Source organism: Strix aluco, chromosome 6 (assembly GCF_031877795.1).
Source record: "Strix aluco isolate bStrAlu1 chromosome 6, bStrAlu1.hap1, whole genome shotgun sequence".
NCBI classification, from domain to species: domain Eukaryota; kingdom Metazoa; phylum Chordata; class Aves; order Strigiformes; family Strigidae; genus Strix; species Strix aluco.
The window spans coordinates 14,707,771-14,729,476 of NC_133936.1; the positions used below are offsets into that span (position 1 = coordinate 14,707,771).

The 21,706-nt window shown below is 41.3% G+C and overlaps 1 protein-coding gene across 7 annotated transcripts in view; it reads right to left on the reverse strand.

Annotated features, from left to right (window-relative positions):
- Positions 1-1,737: 1,737 nt before the first annotated feature.
- Positions 1,738-21,706, reverse strand: part of EPB41L5 (erythrocyte membrane protein band 4.1 like 5) — a 61,407-nt gene continuing 41,438 nt past the window's right edge. For 4 of the 7 annotated variants that reach the window (XM_074828780.1, XM_074828786.1, XM_074828783.1 and 1 more), the window contains exons 17-26: positions 18,415-18,581; positions 17,770-17,864; positions 12,202-12,330; positions 11,580-11,641; positions 10,832-10,942; positions 10,183-10,276; positions 9,161-9,238; positions 8,284-8,325; positions 7,743-7,876; positions 1,738-6,919 (exon numbers count right to left, since the gene is read on the reverse strand). In XM_074828780.1, coding sequence (XP_074684881.1) covers positions 6,862-6,919; positions 7,743-7,876; positions 8,284-8,325; positions 9,161-9,238; positions 10,183-10,276; positions 10,832-10,942; positions 11,580-11,641; positions 12,202-12,330; positions 17,770-17,864; positions 18,415-18,581 — 970 coding nt within the window. In that variant the 3' untranslated portion in view covers positions 1,738-6,861. The remainder of the gene's footprint in view (positions 6,920-7,742; positions 7,877-8,283; positions 8,326-9,160; positions 9,239-10,182; positions 10,277-10,831; positions 10,943-11,579; positions 11,642-12,201; positions 12,331-17,769; positions 17,865-18,414; positions 18,582-21,706) is intronic. The other 3 variants (XR_012623770.1, XM_074828782.1, XM_074828781.1) reach the window with 3 other exon arrangements.

A 21,706-nucleotide genomic window follows, 5' to 3' on the forward strand; every position in this document is an offset into this window, starting at 1 on the left:
GGGAAGGGGTCTGGGTGTAAAGTGGCGCATCCCACAGCCGCTCACCGGCCAGAGCACCTGGCACCTCAGTCCCTTCTGGGCACGCATGACCTGGATTTTCAGGTTCTCTCCCAAAAACGGTATCCAGGGCTGAGGCACACAACCCTTGCTCATAGCACTGTACCACATTTCCTGGGTCATCTTCCCTTCCAAAATTCAACCAGTGCTATCAACTGCACTTAACAGGGGTCTCGGAGCACCTCACGTGGTTTCACTCCTGTTTTCCTGGCACCTTTTCGTCCAATGCAGTCACCTTAGCACAGAGGAAGAGAAGAGCCTTTGTGGATGTGCTTACGGTATTTCTCCATAACTGTAGCAGTTAATGAGAATTCATCCCAGGCCCAAGTGAGTGACTAAAAGCTGCTGCCATCTGAAAGCTCTGTGGTGGCCTGCATGAAATAATGAATGGAATTACTCCAGCTATGGCAACTATTTAGATAGAAAACAAACCACACCATTTTTGGCTGGGCATGGACTGAAGGGGCTGCCACTGAAGCGAGCTGTTTTAAAATGTCTCTGAAAAAAAGGAAAGCTTGCATGTATTTGGAATGCCCACAGTCTAATTCAGTCCATAGAATAAAAGCAAAAGGATGTAGCTTTCCTTGGTAATCTTGTCTGAGACGCACTGTTGTATCATAAATCACATGTACAAGAGACCAAATCGATCAGCCTTAACTACCTCAATGAACTCATTGTCTTTAATTACCATTCGGTCTCTGAACATTAAAATGCATGAATGGTAGAAGGATTTTCTTCTCAAATGTAGACGTTTAAAGAGGGTTTTTTTAAATAATAAAAAAAATATCTAAACAATTCATTGTTTTGAGTTATAAATGGATTTGAAGAACAATTCAGTGACTTATCTGTAGGACTCTAGTTTGAGCTGCACAACAAATGGTGCCACAAGGCTAATTACTTTCTATGAGCTTAAGTCATTAGGCTGGAATTATTTCCCTTCCTTTTGATGCTTTCCCAAGTTTATTAATTGTTGAGAAATGAAGATGATCAAATGGTTTGGTTGCCCTTTGCTGCCTTCTTAAGCATTTCACCAAAGTCAGGGTTTGGAAATAAACAGTTTCCTTCAAACAATCACTAGCAGCACTGTACTTTGAAACATAAAACAATCCTTTACTGGAAATAAAACCAAGATTGCTCAGTGAACCAGCATGCACTTTTGTCTGCATGTTGTGAAATTACACTTGCAATTTCAAGCTTCCTTTCTGGGCACACACATCAGTACTTTGACTTTCAGAACCACCAAACATCTGACAGTCCTCCTGGACGATCTCAGCTCTTTTGGAAAGATGACATTTAATTCTTTAGCATCTAGCTGCAAGCTTAGATGCCATCTTAAGTTATGCTCTAATTGACAACATATTAAGTTGGTAACACAGCCTGCAGTTTTGACATTCCAAATAAGTTTACAAATCTCTCTCCAACCCAGGTACCCTCCTCTTAAATTAGAAGCTGCCAAGTGGTGTTAGCACACACGCAAAAACCCAGGGTCCTGCAGTGAGTTCATGTGCTGCCAGAGAGGCCCCTCGGATGGAGGGTGGGCGAGCTCTGGCTTTGATTTCATGGGTGCAGCAGCCCCGCAGCCCCCAGCGTGCAGCTCACCCCCCACCTCCCGGCTGACCCCCGCCTCTCACTGCCACACCAGTGTAACACAGCGGAGCTTAAAAGATGACTCTGTGAGACTTCTGCGCTGATGTGGTATATTTAAGACAAAACTACAGTAATAAACGTTTCGAGACTGGGTTGAGTGGACTACAAATCACAGCTTCTTGTTCCCATGTACAGTTTCAATACAGATCTCAGTGCAGTGCCTAGAACAGTTCATACATCGCTACTGTTGTGAAACAGAAGAGGGTGCACTTTGTTTTATAAAAAACCAACAAATAAATTATACAGAGAGCTATTACCAAGCTTTACATATAAAAGGTAAAAATACAGTAGTTAGTGTGGCTTTAACAAAAAAAAAACCCTAACTAAAAAAATATTCTTACATATTTTAAAAATAAGTTTGTCCAGTTACAGGCAGGGGGCTGTGTGTGTGTGTTTATGAAGCAGAGCGCTCAAGCCAAACGGTAAAAGGGAGGTGAATTTTGTAGGAGAACCTTGCGGCTCCCTGCTGCAGGGTCCGCCGTCCCCGCAGGGGCAGTGCCCACTCCCCGCCGGTGCACACAAACCCGCGCGAGGCTGCGGGTGGATCCTGGCTTTCCACAGGCCCTGCGACCGCCTGGATCTGCCTCTTGAGCGCTGCCAAGGCAGCGCAGCACTCCATGAACCACACCAACTCCACCTCCGTGTGGGCATGGCGGGAGGGCCCTGTGTTTACGCCTCCGGTGCGAACACTCAGACCAAGCGCACACGGACTATACCTGCATCACCCAAAGGCCATCAGCATGGGTTATTTTTATTTTTTGGTATAAAAGTTATGATTGTCCAGCTGCATTTGAAAGTGTGACGTTACCTGTCTAACAGCTATATATATACACACACTACAACTCCTTAGACTAATAAACACTGTATGTGCCCAGCTAGAGCTTTAAATGCCAGCTGGCCGTGAAATAGAGCTGCTAACACTTAATCTGTAGAAGATTTGGGTTGTACCAGAATATGTTCACAATGTGAAAAATATATACAGTGCTGTCTGTGGAGGACATGCTCATCTTAACCATACATCTTTGCTTCAGGAAACGAGAACGAGCCAGGTGCAGACAAAGGGATCACAGGCAAGGGCTGAAGACAGTTTGTGGAAAGAGACCCAAATGTAACTGGACTGTTCTTCTAATGGTGCTGCCAGCTGTGTCCAAAAAATTGTCCAAAACATGTTTTTTACGCAGCTGTCTTTGACAAAGTATATGTGGAATTTAAGTTTAAAGTTGAATACATTCAAGCTAATCCATTAACCATGACTGATTAGCAGGTAAGTAGTTATTTTATATCATATGACTGACCTAATATTAAACCCCATTACCACTGAACTGAAGAGATTCCCTTAATTCAAGTGTAAGGGGGCCTGAACTCCCACATTTTAACACCTATCTCAAAAGTTTGTAAGACCACTGTCACGTACTCGGCACACACAGACTCTCTGGTCTCTTCCTCTTGGGCTAAATGGGTGAGACCAAAATGTCGTTCTAAGATCCAGCATCTCCCTTAGATTAGTCAGTTTGAAATATAGGCTGGGGTTTTTTTGTTACTATAAATGCTAGGATTTCTATAAAATCTTTTACTTTAATCACTCACAGAATGTGACTGGAGTAAAATCACTTTTAGATCCAATCACTTATGTTTTTAGTTTAAGTTACCATTTTTTAATTATAGAGTTAAAAAAAGCATCCACCTCTGATCAGCATCACATACACACACAGCAACAGAGTACACGGCCAGTTAGGGAGGACAGGCTGGGACATGCATTAGTAAGACAACAGGGGATAACTTTGTTAGGAAAAAAAATTGAAGGTTTCCTTTTTTTGAATCAGGGAGCTGGCTTTTTCCAAACAACTGCAACAGAACATGCATTGATTTATTCCTGTCAACTCTTACATCTTTGAAGTGGTTGGCCAACATCCCAACATCAGATTCACACAGAAGTTTTATTTGTAAATCTCTCTAAATAAATACCCCAAAATAAACTTTTAGAGGCTGATTGGACCTTATAGTCAAATCAATCAATAGTATAGCAATGGTAAGAAAATCCCTTTTTCTCAGTAGCACACAGGCATTAATTAATACTTTATAACACAAACCGCAGGAACTATTAGGCCTATTTGTGTTTGAGAAAATGCAGGTGATGAGTAATGCCATGTTACCTGTTAGCCTGGTAACACAACGCGATACCTATAGTTTTAAAGCAAAATAGTGATGCCAAACTACAGGATGTTGAGATCCCTATGTGTCTGTTCAGATCACACAACTGTGGTGCCTTAGTCTTGCCAGGCTCCCTATATAAACAGTGATTTGGATTAGCTAAATAAGCTACGTTGAGTTAAATGGAGTGAATATTTGCTCCAAGTATCAGGTATCACTGGAAAGAGTTGGGTTTGCAGCACCGAGTCTACTAGAAATTGCAGGTCCTCAATTTAACAGTTGAAAATTCTGAATTTTTAAATAGTTTCAAGCATTAGTCCTCTGACAATTGAGGAAAACCTTTCCCCTTTGAAATTTTTGTGTGTGCACATGTGTATAAATACAACATTCTTCTCCGATCACCACTATCCCAACCATGCTGAAATAACAGTTGGCTATTTGGAACCATTTAGATTTTAGGGGGACACACTCACCACACATGTTATTTACTTGTTATCTGCTCTATGTGATTGCTCGGGAGGAATCTAAGGATGGTATTCAACATGCAGTGCTGTAAAACTGTAAACTTCTGTTATTCTATTTTTGGGAGGGATTCAAGCTAACAGTTCACAGAGCTCCTGAACCCAATGGGAAGAGTCAAATATCAAACATGCCTTACAGAAAACGCTACTGCATTCTGTCTATTTACAAACCCAACACATGTAGCTGGCGAATGCCAGCTCAGCTGCTGAGCAAACAGATCAATAGCTAGTGCCAAGTTTCCCCACACAGTCCTGGCTTTGTGCAGGAAGCAGACTGTTGCAGCCATAGCTTCCCTTTTCCTGCAGGAACTTTGCTGGCAACTGTATTACTAATCCAGACTAAGACATTTGATATTTGAATCTGGAACCTTCTACATTTTAATATGCAATAAGGCTCAGACTTAAAAGTATTAAAAACCACCAATATTCCACTGAAGTAACAACGACAGAGCTGAACAGCTGGTGGGCAGAAACTCCCCACCTGGTGCAGAAGAGCAGCTCCCCTCTGGCTGGCAGTGCGGGGAGCGGGGAGCCTGCCCGCACCGTGCTTTAGGCGCTGCCTGGAGGGGTGACCTGAAGCGCCTGCCCCCAGTTTTGACTCCTGGTTCTTGAGGCAAGAGCTGCAAATCACTGTCTGCAGAGAGTCACTGGTACGTCAGTCTTAAGAGCTCTCCATGGTTTCTATGTTTCTCTGTTAAGGCCTCGGGGCTTTTGAGGAGTGGCAGTGGGCCACGTAAATGTCACGTGGCTTCTTCCTTAACACGCTCATTCAGCATCTTAGAAACAAGAGCACAAGAGCAGCAGTAAGGACGCCCTAGTCTGAAAGAAGCAGCCTAACCAGAAACCAGCTTACCTGCACAACCCACAGTGTTTGGTCCAAATCTTTGTCTACACGGAGAGACGTGCATGCAGCTAGTGTGCAGAAAAGAAGTTGTGCATGCAGGATTCAGAACCAACTTTCACATTCAAAATTGTTCCTAAGAACCACATGTATATAGATAGCTTTATAAACAGCAGCACTATGCCGAAGACATCCCCCAACCCTAGTCATATGTACAAACCTTCCCAAGAAAGATCCCAGTTGTTTCACCTGTGCTTCCCTGTCAGGAGATGTGGGGTTCATCATCAGGCTTCTGTATTTCTCCTCCCTCTGACCCTGCACTGACCTTTTTCACAGGCTGTATCCCCAGGGTCCCTGTGCTCACCTCTACACATCCACATGGGGATCCTGCTGCCCAGGACTCAAGTGATCTCTTCAAACTGTACATATTGTATCCTGTACTTCACCTGAGCAGCAAAAGGCCTTCACCAGCTCTGTGGAATGTGCTCTTGCAGTGCTCCTAGCTTCCTTCTACAAAGAAGTGAACTGTTTATAGGAACTTTTATTTTTTTTTTCCTGTTTTCATCTTATTCTTTCTATTTTTTGTTCCACACACAACTATTGGATGACACTTGGAACAGAAGTCGAGGTGGTGCTAAGAACTGATCTAGTTGTACCCTCATGCCGCTAACATACCTGGTAAGTACTTCCAAAGCACAGCATCTGGAAATGACACCCTGAAATAGTATGAATGGAAACAAGAAAATTATTTTCCTTCCTAGTCCTATATGACAACAAAACTAACCAATAAGCAGTTCCTGAAGTAAGCTGTACTCATACCTTCACTGCTTCAGCATTTAAAACATCATATCTCTAGCCTAAAATGCAGGTATTGAGTCATACAGGAAGTGAAATAATCACTGTCAAAATGTGGGACCTCTGCTGTAGTCTGCTAATGCTATAGCTGTTTGGCAGGTTAATTTTCCTTTTCCTGGTTGCAATGAGCAGCTCAAATCCAGTCATTGTAGTTGGTCACTGACAGACTAGATTTTCATTCTTTCCAGGTACTGTAACAAGAGGTGCGAGGATTATTAAGGGGTTTAAGGCCAAAAAGGGGGGTATGTGTTGGTAAAACCAACGAAAAACAGAGGGAATAATCACACAGAAGAAAATGTCCTTGGCCGCATGAAACAGTCATCACTACCGTGAGCCGCCGCACGTAGCGCGGCCACAAGGTGGCCCTGCGCGTTCTCCTCATCCTCCCGACGTGGATCTGCGGCGGGGAGGGACCGCTCACACTGGACACAGCCACCATCACAGGGAGCGTGGAATTCCCTCAGCACCTGAGGGGCAGCACGGGATAATCAAGACTAACCTAGCGTGAGCGGAACACAACTAGACTCTGTTCCTCACGTTCAGAACTAGCTCCAGTGTGGTGGGGAGAAGATCAAACGTGCACGTGGTTTTATATCCTGGTTCAGACTGTAATTCCAGTTAGATTGCAATAAATGTAGAAGTCTCTTCCTGGATCTTAGCAAACCAGCTGGCTGTTTGACTCTTGTTCAGCAAGAGTTTGATCCCAAGCAAGTCTTTTGGAAGGATCTCTTGGAGATATGTTAGAAGATTGGAGTTTTTACAAGGTGGGAAGTGCAGAAACTCCTTCTTCTAGAGTTCAGTGGTGAGTAAACACTTCATTCTTATTGTAGCATCCTCAGTAACTGGACTAAAAGGGAAAAAAAAATGAGGCCCTGTAAATACACTCCTCCAAAAAGATCTGGCATAATGAATTAAAAAAAGATGAGTATTGTTCCAAAGAGCGTTAGTACCTGCTTCCCTCGTAATTTAACGAGACCAGCGGACAACTCACAGAAGAGCAAACTGAATCAATTTCACACAGTGCAGTAACAGCATCATCGCCACCCGCACTGTAACAGGTTCACCGAAAGATCTGACCATCGCTGACATCGCATGTCTCACCAGCATGGCAGCATGGAACAGCAAGGGGAAAAGTTTCTACAAATTCTGTTCTCTGACCTCCTTACAGCTTGGAAATAACGGGGAGACCGTTTCCCTCCCCCGCCAATCCTCTGACAGGTATTGAAACTCTGTAGAGTGATTTCTCAGAAAATTAATCTGTACCATGATTTTAGTCCAGTCCTAAACCATGTTAGCAGATAAGGAAAGAAACTGAAGTGAAATGATAATTAAAAAGAATTAATCGATTTTATAGCACTTATAACGACAAGTTTACCTCCAACTCCAGCTAAATTTGTATACTTTGTTTTACTTATTTGAATTTAAAAGATGTTTTCTTACCTTTCAAACAATGTTATATAAAATGTTATATACACACATCAGCTGCTCTATTTATTTATTTATAAGATTTCAAATTCTATAAAGTGAAACAGAATTATAGTTTATAAGCACAGCAAAACAAGGCACTGTGTCTAAATGACCTCTATAACTATTTAAGTGTAAGTAGTAAGAGCATATACTTCCTTTCCACCCCATACAGACTTCTGAAGTGAGTGCTGAGGTGACCTTACCTTGCAAGGACTTCGGATATCTGCTGGGATGGTGGCAATCCAGCTGACGACAACAGAGTCTCCGTGCTGCCTTTCACTGCCTTCATAGCCAAGGCAACATCCTCTCCCAAAGGCCCATTAGAAATCAGTCCAGTCTAAATTGGGGAGAATGAAACACAAAACTGAAATAAAAACCTGCCAGGACAAGACAAGCTAAGTTTTCAGTTTTTTTTTTTTTTTTTGGTAACAGTGAAAACTAGGATTCATCAAGTTCCAGGGTGGACTTCACTAAATACAAGTTCTTAAAGAAACTTTATGGCATTTATCCACAAAGTAATGCAGCAAAAATGAAGTATAAATATTAACAGGATATGTATGTTGTTAGATTTACTCCAGCTGAATTTGTTTGCTTTATTTTTGGTCTGGTACATTATTTTATGGGCTTTTTTATTATTACAAATTATTATATTTTACTATTTTACTTGAGCTCCTGTTTCTTAATCATGACAAAAGCTTTCCTTTTTCCTTTTTTTTGTTGTTAAGGAATGGTCAAATAACTCACTGGCACTATCCACCTTGGTGTTATTGTGGGCTGGGAAGACACCTACAAAAAGCAAACAAATGCTCATTAGAAAGTGTTTGAAGTAGCTGAGAACATTCTCAAAACAATATTGCCTCCCAAAACAGTATTGCCTTCCAAAATGATCTCAGGTATTTGTCCATCACTAGTCTTTGAGCCATGCTAGTGATTAGCTACAGATGATGTGATTTCATACCAAAAGGTAAATGGCACCCACACAGCATTTAGCTAATACCCACTCACAGAAACTTTCTGGTAGCAGTTTCAGCATAGCATTCCCTTCCAAAAGGCAACTGAACCTCCTATTTTTTTCTGCTTTGTGGACAATGTTAACCAAGCCCACTTCTGTGAACAGTTTAAAGGTCCTACTCCTTCCCTTTTCTTTTGGTGCATGCAATGTAACTTCTTTTTCGCTAGCACAGATTGTAAGAGATTTTTTAATCTATATAAAAGGGTTGATTTCTATCAAAAGTTTATTTTTCAAGTATTTATTTAATATATATATACACACAGATATATAAGTCTGTGTGTACATACACATTTACATGTAACTTCTGAAGTATTATATAAACGCAAAAGCCCCAGAAGCAGGCTGACCCCTGCAGATGTACTAAAAGAAGACTACAGGCACAGATACAAGTTAACTCTTCAGGTTCCTTCCATTACAAAGCTGTAAGACCTAGATCCTAGGCCAGCCACCCTTCAAGCAGAGGGGTGTGCATGCAGTGATCCAGGTCAATCATCACTTCACTCTGCTGCAGCAGATCCAAGCCTGGTGGACAGATACTAAAGCCAGAGGAGAGTTTATGAGTAAAAACCACTGTACATGTGAAGGAAGAAGGTTTTGAAATACACTTACTCGAGGTGTGGCTTCTGTAAAGTCAATTAGATTCTCTGCCAATGATGTTAAGGAAACGTCCTGGTCATCTGGAGTGCCCTATGGAATAAAGCAGTTTTCAGTTGAATCCCCAGTAGTAACCAGACAGGTCTGCTGAATACTCACTCTAGTGGCTTCCCAAGTTATAGACCAGTGTCCTTAATGAACACCACTGCTTATCAGGTCTGTTTTCTCAAATCCTCCCATATTATCTTTTTTAATAGCCTTTTCATTTCACTTGTTCTCATCAACGTACTGGAAACAATGTCATTGCCAAGTAAAAGCTGTGAAACTGTCCCATTCTCCTGTGTGAAGATGGCGTACTGCGCCATTCGACAAGAAGGTCAGTGAGGTCTGTGAGCTGAGTATTTGAACTAAGAAGATGGAATTGATAATTATTCAGTGGGATCAACTACACAATACTGGTTTAGAGGGACAACAGATAAAGGGCATGGTGCTTTAGTGATTCAGAATAACTCCTCAGTCTGCTGAAGTAACAGCAGAGTCCAGTGTTGGACTCTTCTTTTGGAGAGGGACAAAGGAAAGCTGACCCCTGAATTACTATGTGCATTTCATGGAGTCCAGTTAAAAAATACCTTATCCTTAAGGTAACCAGAATACAACAATCAAACATTTCAATTTAAACTTTCCGCTCTCTGGTTATTCTGATAGGAATTGCTTATGTCAGAATTTCATTCCTGAAGTCTCTTTCTTGGAGCATCAAATCACTGGGATATAAGGGTCTCCCCACCAGCATGAGAAAAATGATCAGATTAGAAAAGTAAGTGTCAGGCAAAGAACCTGAAAGAACACTCAGAAATGGCCTTTGGAGAGATCTGTACAGTGTCCCTGTCTGCTTCAGAAAGCACTCATCAGCGTTCACCGAGGACTGGTATTCATCGAGTTATGAGAGGCATGCAGCAAGGTCTGCTGTGCTTGCCTGGAGGCATCAGTAGCTCAGAACGTGACACACAGAAACCTTCCAGGCTGGGAGGTGGGGATACCTTTGAAAGAGCAGCCTCCTCAGCTGGAGCCCGATTAGCTGGAATCAGCAGGTCCTCATGGCTAGAGGCAGCGTTGTCCTCATTTAACGCACTACTGAAAGGAGAAAACATTCTCATCAGCACACTGCCTGGACAGCATGAAACAGTGCTGCTTCCCTCATAGCTCAACCCAAAAACTCAACACCAGTTCCATGTGAGGCAGACAAAGGATTGATGTTTGCGACTATGTTGAAGTTAATGCCTTCCAACTGCCTCCACAGATTACTGCTCTCTTTCATAGTTTCAGCTACAGCTGTGTATAGACCCAACAGTATCTATGTATATATCTCAAAGGAGCTTCTTCAGCCCTTGTTTCTAATTCGCCTGAAGCCTTCCCCGTCATCCTCTTATCTGCCTCCTTAGAGCCAGGGGCAGCAGGATGTGATATTTCAGTCCTTTCAGATGAGAGGGATTTGCTTACTGCTTGCTAGGATATTCACCCTGAGGCCTGGCCTACACTGATTAACTGTTGCAACAGTAATTAAAGATGCATTGGTAAACCTGCTTAGTCTAAATGCTCAGCAACTGTTTCTCATCTTTTCAGACCTGTTCATGATAATATCCACGTGGTTCCCTTACCCCAGAAACACGGATCTCCTGAATCACTTACGGGACAAAGCTGTCTGAGGCAGGGATTGCCTTCCGCAGCTCTCTTGGGTCTTGAAATACTGGACTGGTTGCTGGGGGACTACTCTGTGTTTTGCCTGATGGGAGAATGTTCCTGGCACAAAACAACAAAAAACAAAAACCAGATACAACCTTCCAGGGAAAGCTCTTCACGAATCACTTGTTACAGCATATTTCTGAGATCACTAGATGTAAATTTTATTCAATATTCCCATGTGCTCTTTGAGGTCTGACACATGCTCATCTTCACAAATGGTCAAGAAACTACATGTCTTAACCCTCTACTTTTTCAATGCCTGAAATCCCACTGGAACTAGCAATCATTTGAGATTCTAATTCTCAGGAAATCAACTGTCAGTGTCAAGCTTTTGTACACATTTTTTTTCTCCATTATAGAACAGCTACTGTAAACAGACCCATCCCCTCTCTCCACACTGAAGTTGTTCACAGATCAGAAATAACTAGTGATTGAAGCTGCTACTGGGACAATGTTTATCGAATTAAAGTATGGGAGAATAAAGAGTATCTGGATTACCTTGTATATAATAAAACCTAGCAACTACTGTGCTTGCTGGTTTTCATTTTAAAAACACTTTACACCAGGTTAAGCTACCCTATGGAAGGTAAAATGCAATGCTCACTAAGCTGCTAAAAGACCACACTGAACTGCACGTTCTCAGTGCTGTACTTGGGTAACTCGATTACACGTTTCTTCCAAATCTATTCAGTACCTGGCAGCAGCATCCTGAATATTGGAATTCTTGACACCTGTCAGGCTGTCTTCTCTTACGATCTGAGAGGAAAAAACATAAATTTCTGATACCTGTTTCCATCTTGTGTCAGTTCTGAGATTCACAGAAGAGCTGAGTGCCTTCCTCCCAGCTTGAAAGTGTGCTGCTCATCTACTGCTCAGGGACTTAAAACATGAATTCTGTGTGAAAACTTCAGCACAGAAATAAAAACAATTTACTGATGTAGCCAAATAAAATACCATTATTTGCTACAGCATTTACTAGAATATGCTAGAAGCATAGTCTTAGTGACAGAATCAGAGAATAATTTCTTGGTTAGAGGACAACCTTTGGAGGTTATCTGGCTCAATAACTTCCCAAACAGGGCTTGTTCAGGGCCTCATCCAGTTACATGCTGAGAATCATCAAGGATGGAGATTCCTCCTTGGGGAACCATTCCTGTACTGGACTGCTATTATTGTGAAGAACAGCTCTCTTACTCTACCTTGGACTTTGGCTCTTGGAGCACCCTTATCTGCAAGGCACCTTCTCCAACACCAGGCAATTGAAGAGAATAAAACATTTGAGAGCAACACAGTCCTTTAATCAGTTGAGTATTTACCTTGTGCCCTGCTTCTGCCTGGGCCTTCAGGATATTGCTTTTGATATCCGCTGGAAGCCACATTGCTGCTGCGATTGGGCTCTCAATTGCATTGTTAAGACATTTATCTGTCAACTTTACCACTTCATCCTAGACACGAAAAAATCTTTTTTAGAAGCAGTTCCCACATGGAAAAGTCTGGGCTGAAGTTTATTAACATCTCTAAATAACAACAAGGCTCTGAGTGAGAGGAAAGTCAGCAGATTTATACTGAAATGAAAAAGCAATTTTTTCCTTTATTTTGGAACTCAGTTGTAAAGTCACAGCAAAACAAAGTAAAAAAAGCACAATGCTTAAAAATGGAGATGCAAAGTGCTGTGCTAAAAACACAGCGTGCAAGAACTGAAGTGAACCCTAAATTTGCAGACTAGTTTACTGATAGGAGATCAATGTAGCAGCCATCACATCATATCAGTATTGCCTAACTATAAGTTGATAATTTACTCTCAAATCCAAGTTGGGAAGATTTTTACCTTAAAAACCACTTATATATAAACAGTTTAATGCGCTATTAGCACCATCACTGATTCTATCAGAGCAAACTGGCAGCCAGATACATAGTGAAGACAATTAAAAATGAGATACCTTTCACTACAGTATATTTAATTATGTGAATTGCATTTCTTAATTATAAAATTTTAATTAAGCATTCAGTCTACTAATTGCTCTTTGATTAGCGACAGAAGATAATTAACTGAGTGGAAGCTAAACCTTGTGACCTTTCTTCTCGGGGTATGACTCAGCAGGGGGAGACAGAGCCCCGCTTTCCTCACCACATGCCACCCTGGCTGGCTAAGGCAGGCTCTCTCTTTCCTGGAGGCAAGTGCCACATTCCTGCAAGCTCCCGAGCAGGCACAGTCCTGCTGCACGAACTGCAGTGTCCAGGAGGAGTGAAGCCCATCGCATAGAGAGAGAGCAGGGCAGAGAAGTTAAAAGAGGTGAATACGTACCTCCCCCCACAGCTCTCCATCCGCTTTTAGCTTTTTTGTTCAATAGAAATGCTAGTGAGAATCTTCTATGTATTTGGTCTTCAGAGAGGGGGAAAAACAATTTTCTTGTCTCCCTCTGAATCAAATTTCAGGGTATCCAAATAGGACCTCACAAGACTTTCTAAAGGAGAACCCATTTTAAAATTTTGACCCCAGGCAGCAATGAACTTCGCAAAATATTTAAGGGTCACTTCAACATAAAAAGGTATGGGGACCAGTGTTGCTAAAGACTATTGCTAGCAGGTATTAAGAGATGCACATTCACATAATTAATGAAGACTAACAAACCAATTAATTATTAAACATTAAGTGTTTTTATTTTAGAGAAGCTGCTGGAATTGCTAAAGGCCTGGAATAATTAGAACTGAATTATTATTATTATTGTTTGTACAGTAGTGGTGCCCAACTGTGATAATCCTTAAATTCTTACACTGGACCTCACTGAACCAGCTGCTATATATAACAGTCCCTGTACAGAATTTCTAATGCATTATTCCAGTACCAGTGATATAGGTAAATTTGATTATTTTAACTGAGCACATCAGTACACTGGTACTTTAAGCACCATTTTGTGGTTTAACTTCCTCTCAGCTTCCTCCACCTGAACAACCAGTTTAATTAGGTCACTCTAGCCTATTAGCAGTTAGATTCCCAACTTTTGAAAAGTTTAGTACTATTATGAAATATTTTAATGTAATCAAGTATAAGTTCTACACCACCAAGGAAATACTTCCATCAATATTACAGATAGATTTTTCTCAATCCTTTCTATTTTGTGCTTGAAAAAAGCATTGGTGTTTTACTGGGTTTTTTAATGGAAAGAGCATGTAGCCAGAGGGGAAAGCATCTGGCACCTGATAATGCCTCAAGATGTCTAATTTACAAGACATTTTAGTTGTTCACATAAAACCGTAAAGCTGCTGGGGTTTGTCAATACTCTAGCTTGTTACCAATTTTATTGTTTTCATGTACTACACAGACTATATTTGTACTCTATTCTTCAATCAAAATACGGAGCTAGGCAGTGATGTAAAAAGGTAAGAAAGTACTCAAGGCAGCAGCAGGGCATGCAATCCCAATCCCCTGTGCTTTTGAGCAGCATTCCTGGTGCCACTGAAAATCACTTTGTGAAGCCAGAGATGGAGTCTAATACAGGCACATTTTGGAGCAGCTTCCACGTGTTTACAGATCACAATGAATTCAGAAAAAACACCCTCACGTCCTTGCATTTCTGACTCTGAAGCAGACTTCGAACATGGGCAAACAGGGTGAACTTTTTATCCTTCGTTTCACTTTAGAAGCTGATGAAAGCAGAGCGCCCGTGTATTTAAGAGCTATTTGCTCTCTTTTGTCAGATCTGGTCACTGTGGTAGTGAAAGCTGGGAAAGGACAAAGTCGCATTCTTCCATCCTAACAGATTTTGGCAGGGAGCAGTGCTGAAGAATGAAGCCATTCATTTCCCCCTTCCCAGTTCTCATTCTAGAAAGATTTCTCTTTTTCTCTAAAAGAGCACAGATAGCTAGGTAAATATTTCCCTACGAAAGAAATCAATCAAGATTGATTGATTGCAAGTATAGAATTACATAAAGATGACTGTCAGGCCATCTCTGATCCCTGATGGAAAACAGTTAAAGATTTTTAATTAACAAAGCTGAAATGAGCAGTTCACTGGCATTTGACAGTGTCACTTAGGAAGTTCAGGATGCAGCTCTGCCTTCATAAGCAGAAAGCTAACGCTTTCCACCGAAGCATTTTACCAAACCTTTTATGTGCTGTAACTGTTTCTACATAGGTAGGTATCTTATGCACCGGTAAAACTTAAGGGAGATGAGACATGCTGAAATTGTAATCACACCCTTTCAGAGAGAACACTACAACAATGATGTAAAGTAACAGCAAGCTCCAGGATCTAAACTCATTGCAAGGTTTTAGTCGATATATTGCAATATTGCAGTCTTCAGTCAGAAGATGATGCCATAAACACCTCTTTTACAAATAGTTTAAGAAAGGAAGTGCAGGAGGAGAGCCAATAAGTACATTTTGTAACAAACACCATAAGTGGAAATTTCTGTTTTTTTCTAAAGCAGCCTTCAAAAGCAGGAAACAAAAGTGCTTTTAATAGTTACTCTTAGGTTACTCTTTTCAGGACTCATTTCCAAACCACCAACTTACATCTCTAATCAGAACTGGGTGTGCTCATATGGTGCTACTGTAACCTACATGTCTTTGCAATTTGAAGCACACAGAATTTAAAGTATACAGAGACAGTCTCTAATCTTTGTCTACCTTTTTAAACAAACAATCTCAAGTGCCCTCTTGGTAAGCTACATCACAGGCTGAAAAGCTTTATTCAATCTTTTCTACCAGAGGGGAAAACCACTCATGATCTACTCATGTTTTCATAATACAATTTGCACTTCCTTCTTGAAAGCTGAAGTCTCTTTTACCCAAGGAAAGAATCACATCAGCATACTGTTGATCCGTACATCACATATGTATCGGTTACGCTAATGTTCTTGCTCTCTAATCAGGTTACTATCACCCCAGTACCTGTAACCTCTAACATCCAAAGTTACTTGGCACCTCATATGACAACAGCTGGATAACTGACTGTACTGTATTGGCAGCTCTTTGTTAGATTAACTCATTACAGGAGTCTTATCTTGCTTACAGAATCACAGAATCATCTAGGTTGGAAAAGACCTTGAAGATCATCCAGTCCAACCACTAACCTAACATTGACAGATCCCAACTACACCATATCCCTCAGCGCTATGTCGACCTTACTCTTAAACACCTCCAGGGATGGGGACTCTGCCACCACCCTGGGCAGCCCATTCCAACGCCTAACAACCCGTTCTGTAAAGAAATGCTTCCTAATATCTAGTGTAATTAATATATTACTATATATCAGCCATGATTTAAAAACCACTAAGATGCTTTTGCTCCATTCTATCCATTTAATCAATTAAATGTTTTTTCCCCCTCTGTTTGAACTAAAATGCAGCTCAACAGGCAAAAATATTCTGAAATAAACTGTGTTCATTTGCTTTAGTCTATGCAGAGGCAGTGTTTCGGCACAACAGGACCTATGGGTTACTGACTAATCTTCTTAGAGACTTGGTAATCTTTGTAATGCACTCACCCAGCAGAGAGGTGCACAAGGCATCCCTGACAACAGCCCTTAAAGGGGACATGAGCCAAACAGCCTGCAGCACGGAGCATACCAAAGCAGCAGCCTTCTGTCACATGGAGCAGGAGAGCCAACGCTCAGGAATGGGCTTAGCCCAAACACTAAACGCTTCTCTTGGCACCTAGTGCATTTTACCCTTGAGGGAGCAAGAAAAAATCATAGCTGCTTCAGTGAAAGTTAGATAAATGGTCAGGCCTCCCTGCAAGGGAGGGTAGCACAGAGATAACACTGCCAGGTGTTTTTCTCTCTCTGCTTTTTCAAAATGCAATAAAGCACCTAAAGCTTTAACACTAGGGGAAGCATAGTAAGGGAAATTTAAATTCTAAATTGTTTAAAACTCATTAAAAATAGAAGAATATCCTGCATGGTGCAGTTGTCTGACAACCAGTGAATCTATGAAAGTTCACTGTTGCTATAAGGGAGCATCCTGTACTCTCCATCTCTTCTGGCAACACTACTTATTTTCAGTACGGCTCTGGCATTTCTTTGACCCCTTCCATGAACCTATTTTACTTACTATTTAGCAACTTAAATAACAAAACCCCCCAAAAACCCAACACCTTAACAAAAAGTTCAAAGCAAAAAGGGCAAAAAATTTTTTGTTTGCTGTTTTGTACGCTACCTTGGTTCACTGAAACATGCAGCGATTCCTGGAGGTGACAGAGAAGAGGGAAGCCAGGGAAGGATGAGCAAAGATGAGCGAGGGAAAAGAGACCTTCACCCTGTTCAGGGCACTAAAGCTTGTACTTTGGCTCAGCTGCCTGTAGAAATGCAGGCTGACTTGCTCAAAGAGATTTAGGAGATCCCTAAATCAAACCACATCACTTCTCTCTATGTAAGCACACAGAGCACTAACACCTACTTCAGAGAGCACCTAAAAACTGGTTACTTAACAGGAGGGACAGATCACCAGCAAACTTGACTCAAAACAAAATGGCAAAACAACCTTCTGGGAGGGTTACCAAAGGCAGCTGAAAAACACCAGGAAAGCAGCTCACTCCCTCAAAAAAGAGGGTGAACTACACAACACCATACAGTTAGTAACCCACAGATAAAGACAACTGAGGGACATTTCAAGCATTTATGACTCTTATTCCCATTGATTTCAGAAAATTTCAACAGGCCACAGTCTGCGTACATGCACATGCACCTCTGCCCCCATCTTTATCTCACTGCCCTGTCACACACAGGTTTATAGATAACAAAGCATTTGTATTTCCTTTACTATTCCCCAATATTACTCATATTCTTAAAAATCTTGCAAACAGCCCAAGGTAAGTGGAAGACTTTTCAGAATGGTCTGAACAAAACTCAGCAACTCTGCCAGGAGCAACGAAGCCCAAGTACCTGTACGTTTATGTTTATGTTGGGACCCTCAGTTGACACAGGGCTGCTGCACTCTGTCTCCAGCTGTTTCAGCTTTAGGAACCTGTCTTCAAATGCTGAAAAAGACAGAAAAGATATCATCTTCCTAATGTCACTGTGGAGTTATTTGACTTGCAACTTGCATTCTTCCTGAACACTAATTACCTGGTTTTAAAGTTGTGGAAAAAAGCAGAGGGATGGGTAAAGCTACTTGCTCAACCTTCAATGCAACCTTCAAGCCTCCAGACTGAATGTACCTGATCACAACACTGCACTCCTACAAGTTCATTTACCTAGCCACCCTCACAGTGGAGCAAGCAGCGAGAGTTAATTGCTCAGATGGCTGCACTTCACTGTATTTGTGGCTAAAGTGTGATCCCATGAAGAACTGTGACTTTTCCCTTGTACCCCTGTCCTTGGAAATATGCTGCTTCCAGCTGAAAGGGGGAAGAGTTGATCGACTTTGTTGTCCCAGTGATGGGGAAAACTGTCCTTATGCATATAATCTAAGGGACCTTTCTAAAACACTTCTGGATTTTTATAAGGAAACAACCCCATAACAACATCATCACTTAACTTTGACACCCCACATGATCACAGCAGGGAAAAATCTGCAAGTTTGCTTACGGTCAGAGCCTGCTTTTTCAGCAACAGTTTCCTTTGTGCCAGGATGAGGGCAACTAACAGCCTCTTCTGAATCTCCTGTTGCCACGCCAACAACTTGACGGCCTACAGCATCATCAACACAAGTTTCTGGCAACTCCGTGCTGTCTAGCAAATCAACAAGAGGTATGCTGCAAAGGCAGAAAGATGGGCAGAGAATCATGTTACCACTCTTCTTGTAACAAGAAAAAGCTTTAACACACCCACAGACACAGACACCACAGACACACTCTCTCTCTCTCTTTTTTCAAGCTGTCTCCTGGTAACCAGACACATTCTGTAAAAACTGCTTCAGGTAACTAATAGACATTGGCTTTCAACGAGTTTGGGGGGGCAAAAGAAAAAAAACCCCAAACATTCCATGCCTGTAGAAGTGACTTTATAACAGAACAGGTCCACATTGCCTGCTGCTTCATCACTTAGTAGTGGAAAAAGTGAAGAGAGAAGGAGGGGAGTTTTTATCCATTAAACACACTTTTTTGGAACAAACATCTGAAGTTTTTCTAACAAACTCAAGATAGGCTTTAGGATTTTTACACAAGAAAAGTCAGGGGGAGGGAAGTTGGTACTGTTCACAAAAAGCCATCTGTACGGCACTTCACCCAACACTAATAAGCAGAACAGAGGGCAGAAGGGCATGCTGCACAGGCCTGCACTGACACTACGTTATGGTTAGGCATACCTGTAACTAGTTTCAGTTTTATTAACTTGGGCAGAGACATGAATGAAACCTTAGCAGTCGCAACATTTTAAGTGAACTACTGCATGTACTCTGTACCCCGTTAAGATTACTTGTTTCAACTCCTTTGCTTTCTAATGGAAGTGTCTCTTTATTTTGTCCTACCATCTGTATTTATAAGGAAAATAGAAAAACAATTACAAAACAAAAAGTTGTATTATGATGCTTATGTTGTGCAAACAGTCAGGAATCTCACCCGTCTCTTCAAAGTTCAGGAACAGCTAAAGCTATCCTAACAGCAAACTGCAACAACTACAGAAACAACTGCTGCAGAACATGATGGTTAATCAGACAATCTGCGCACAAAACTGCAGTTTGATTGTCGTCCATTTCCATCAACAACCACACACAGTTTTGTTGTTCTTAAACCAGTATTGCCATCTATCACTTTTGAAAGTCCTGTCCCAAATATGAGAACAATGATACCAAGCAAGTACCCACCACAACAGAACTTACCCTTATGCACGGACAGAAACACTTCCTACTCGACAGTTTAGACCAGCTTCTCCCATACTGCTACTGGGTTAATGCCCCTTGCCTCCCTCCGGCCCAAACATCCAAAAGAATTCTTTCAATGGTAAATATATACCTCTGAAATGCATCACTGTTTTAGTGATAATAATGTATGAATCACCTTAATACAATTAACTGCCGTGAGACAAACTGAGGTCACTTGCTTGATTCTCTTAAAGAAGCAGAGTAAGAAGCTACTAGCAAAGCAAATAATAGGAAACATTTCAACCTACTGTACAGCCTGTGTACCACTAATGGGAAATGGCAAGCAGTAGGTAGTCTTGCAAAGAAGGAGTGATTGATACAGAGAATTTCAATTATTAGTAATAGGCAGGAATAGATGATCTTCCAAATAAGGCAACAAAGAAAGTGAGACTGAATCCCATACCTTACTATCAGAGGATGCCTATGCCTGACAGTGAAAATGTTTTATAATCTTCAGATGAAGCCAACACTCTCCTTCCTATTTTCTGACAGTTTTCTGTAAATAGCCTCCCAAATATTTAATATGACAACCAGTATAGGAGTTCAGATTTTTCCTGCAGCACAGAGAGGTGCTGATGCCATGACATGTTGAAGGAACTAGGTATAAGCTCCTATGAACTCCACGTAAGAGAGGTGATGTAGAGCACCAGTAATGCTTCTTTGCACTGAATCTTCTAATACTGTTCTTAGCATTGCAGCACAGTGGAGAGAAAATGAGTGAAAAATGAAATTTATCTTCATTAGAGGATTGCTAGGATAATTACATTAGCCTTTTTTACTCCCTATGACAACTGCAGTAACATTTACTAGATAGACAAGAGAGTTGATTCAAAAACCTGCCCGCTAGAGATATAAGGGCAGTCTTGAAATCTGGTGGCATACCCAAATAGTGTTGCTCCAATGTCTAGTCTACTACTTACATTAAGGTGATAAAAGTTTGTAGAAAACCTTATTGCTGTTGGTGCCACAGGATGGAGGACTGGCTGAGGTAGCAAGGACAACTGGGGTGAGTCCCTGCAGCTTCACCCAGGCCTGCATCACAGCAGGGTCTCAGGAAACGAAATTAATTTTAGGCAGACTCAAGAGAAGCCTCCTAAGCTAAGATTCAAGTAGGAATTGACCCCATTTTGCCTTCAGACCCACTGAAACACCTACTCAGTCATCGTGAGATAGGCAGTCACAAGAGGAAAGTCATATTAAAGAGACCCTCAACAGGCACAAAAGACGAGTTCCCCAAAGAGCATTAAACTGTTCAAGGCCACCCAGATTCTTCACCCTTATCAGCGCACCAGCAGGAAGTCTACCATGCAAGCTTCACAAACGGCCAGACTATGAAAGTAAAAAGCACAAGATACTATTTTCATCACTGCACAAGATTTCTGACTTCTTTTACAAAGCACTGATGAACTCTCACACCAATCATAAGGGAAATAATAAAAGGCTTTCCAGGAAAAGTAGGACTTCTGTGACAGTCAGTGTGCAGTACTCAAGAATAAAATGTGCATTAGCTTTCCATGTTACTGTATTTACCCACATACAAAGGGATATTTGAACTTGGCATAACAGTAAGTGTCAGGCTTTATGTCTTCAGAATCAACTTCTATCAGCATATTTTAAGAAATATTCTCAGGGAAAAGCTGATAAATGATACCAGGAGTTCAAGCCATACAAATAATTATGAATATAGGAATAATCAAAGGGCTTTTGTGCATGGAAAGGTTTGTCAACCCACTAATAAATCACACAGAAGTTGTTACATGCTCAGAGAACTCTCACAGTTAAGCCAGTTAACTACTGCATTATTTCTTCTTTTTGCCTGACAAATATAGGGATATTAGTATGTACCATACAGCACACAATGCATAATGTGTCTGAGAAAGCTGTCAGTTACAAAGGGTATGATTTTTTTTTTAAATTTCCTAGTTGAAAAGCAAAACAATACTTCATTCTAGTTTGTGAAATACAATCTGCAAAACACAGTAACTATTCAAGTCTGCTGCAAAAGAGAATTATTTTGCA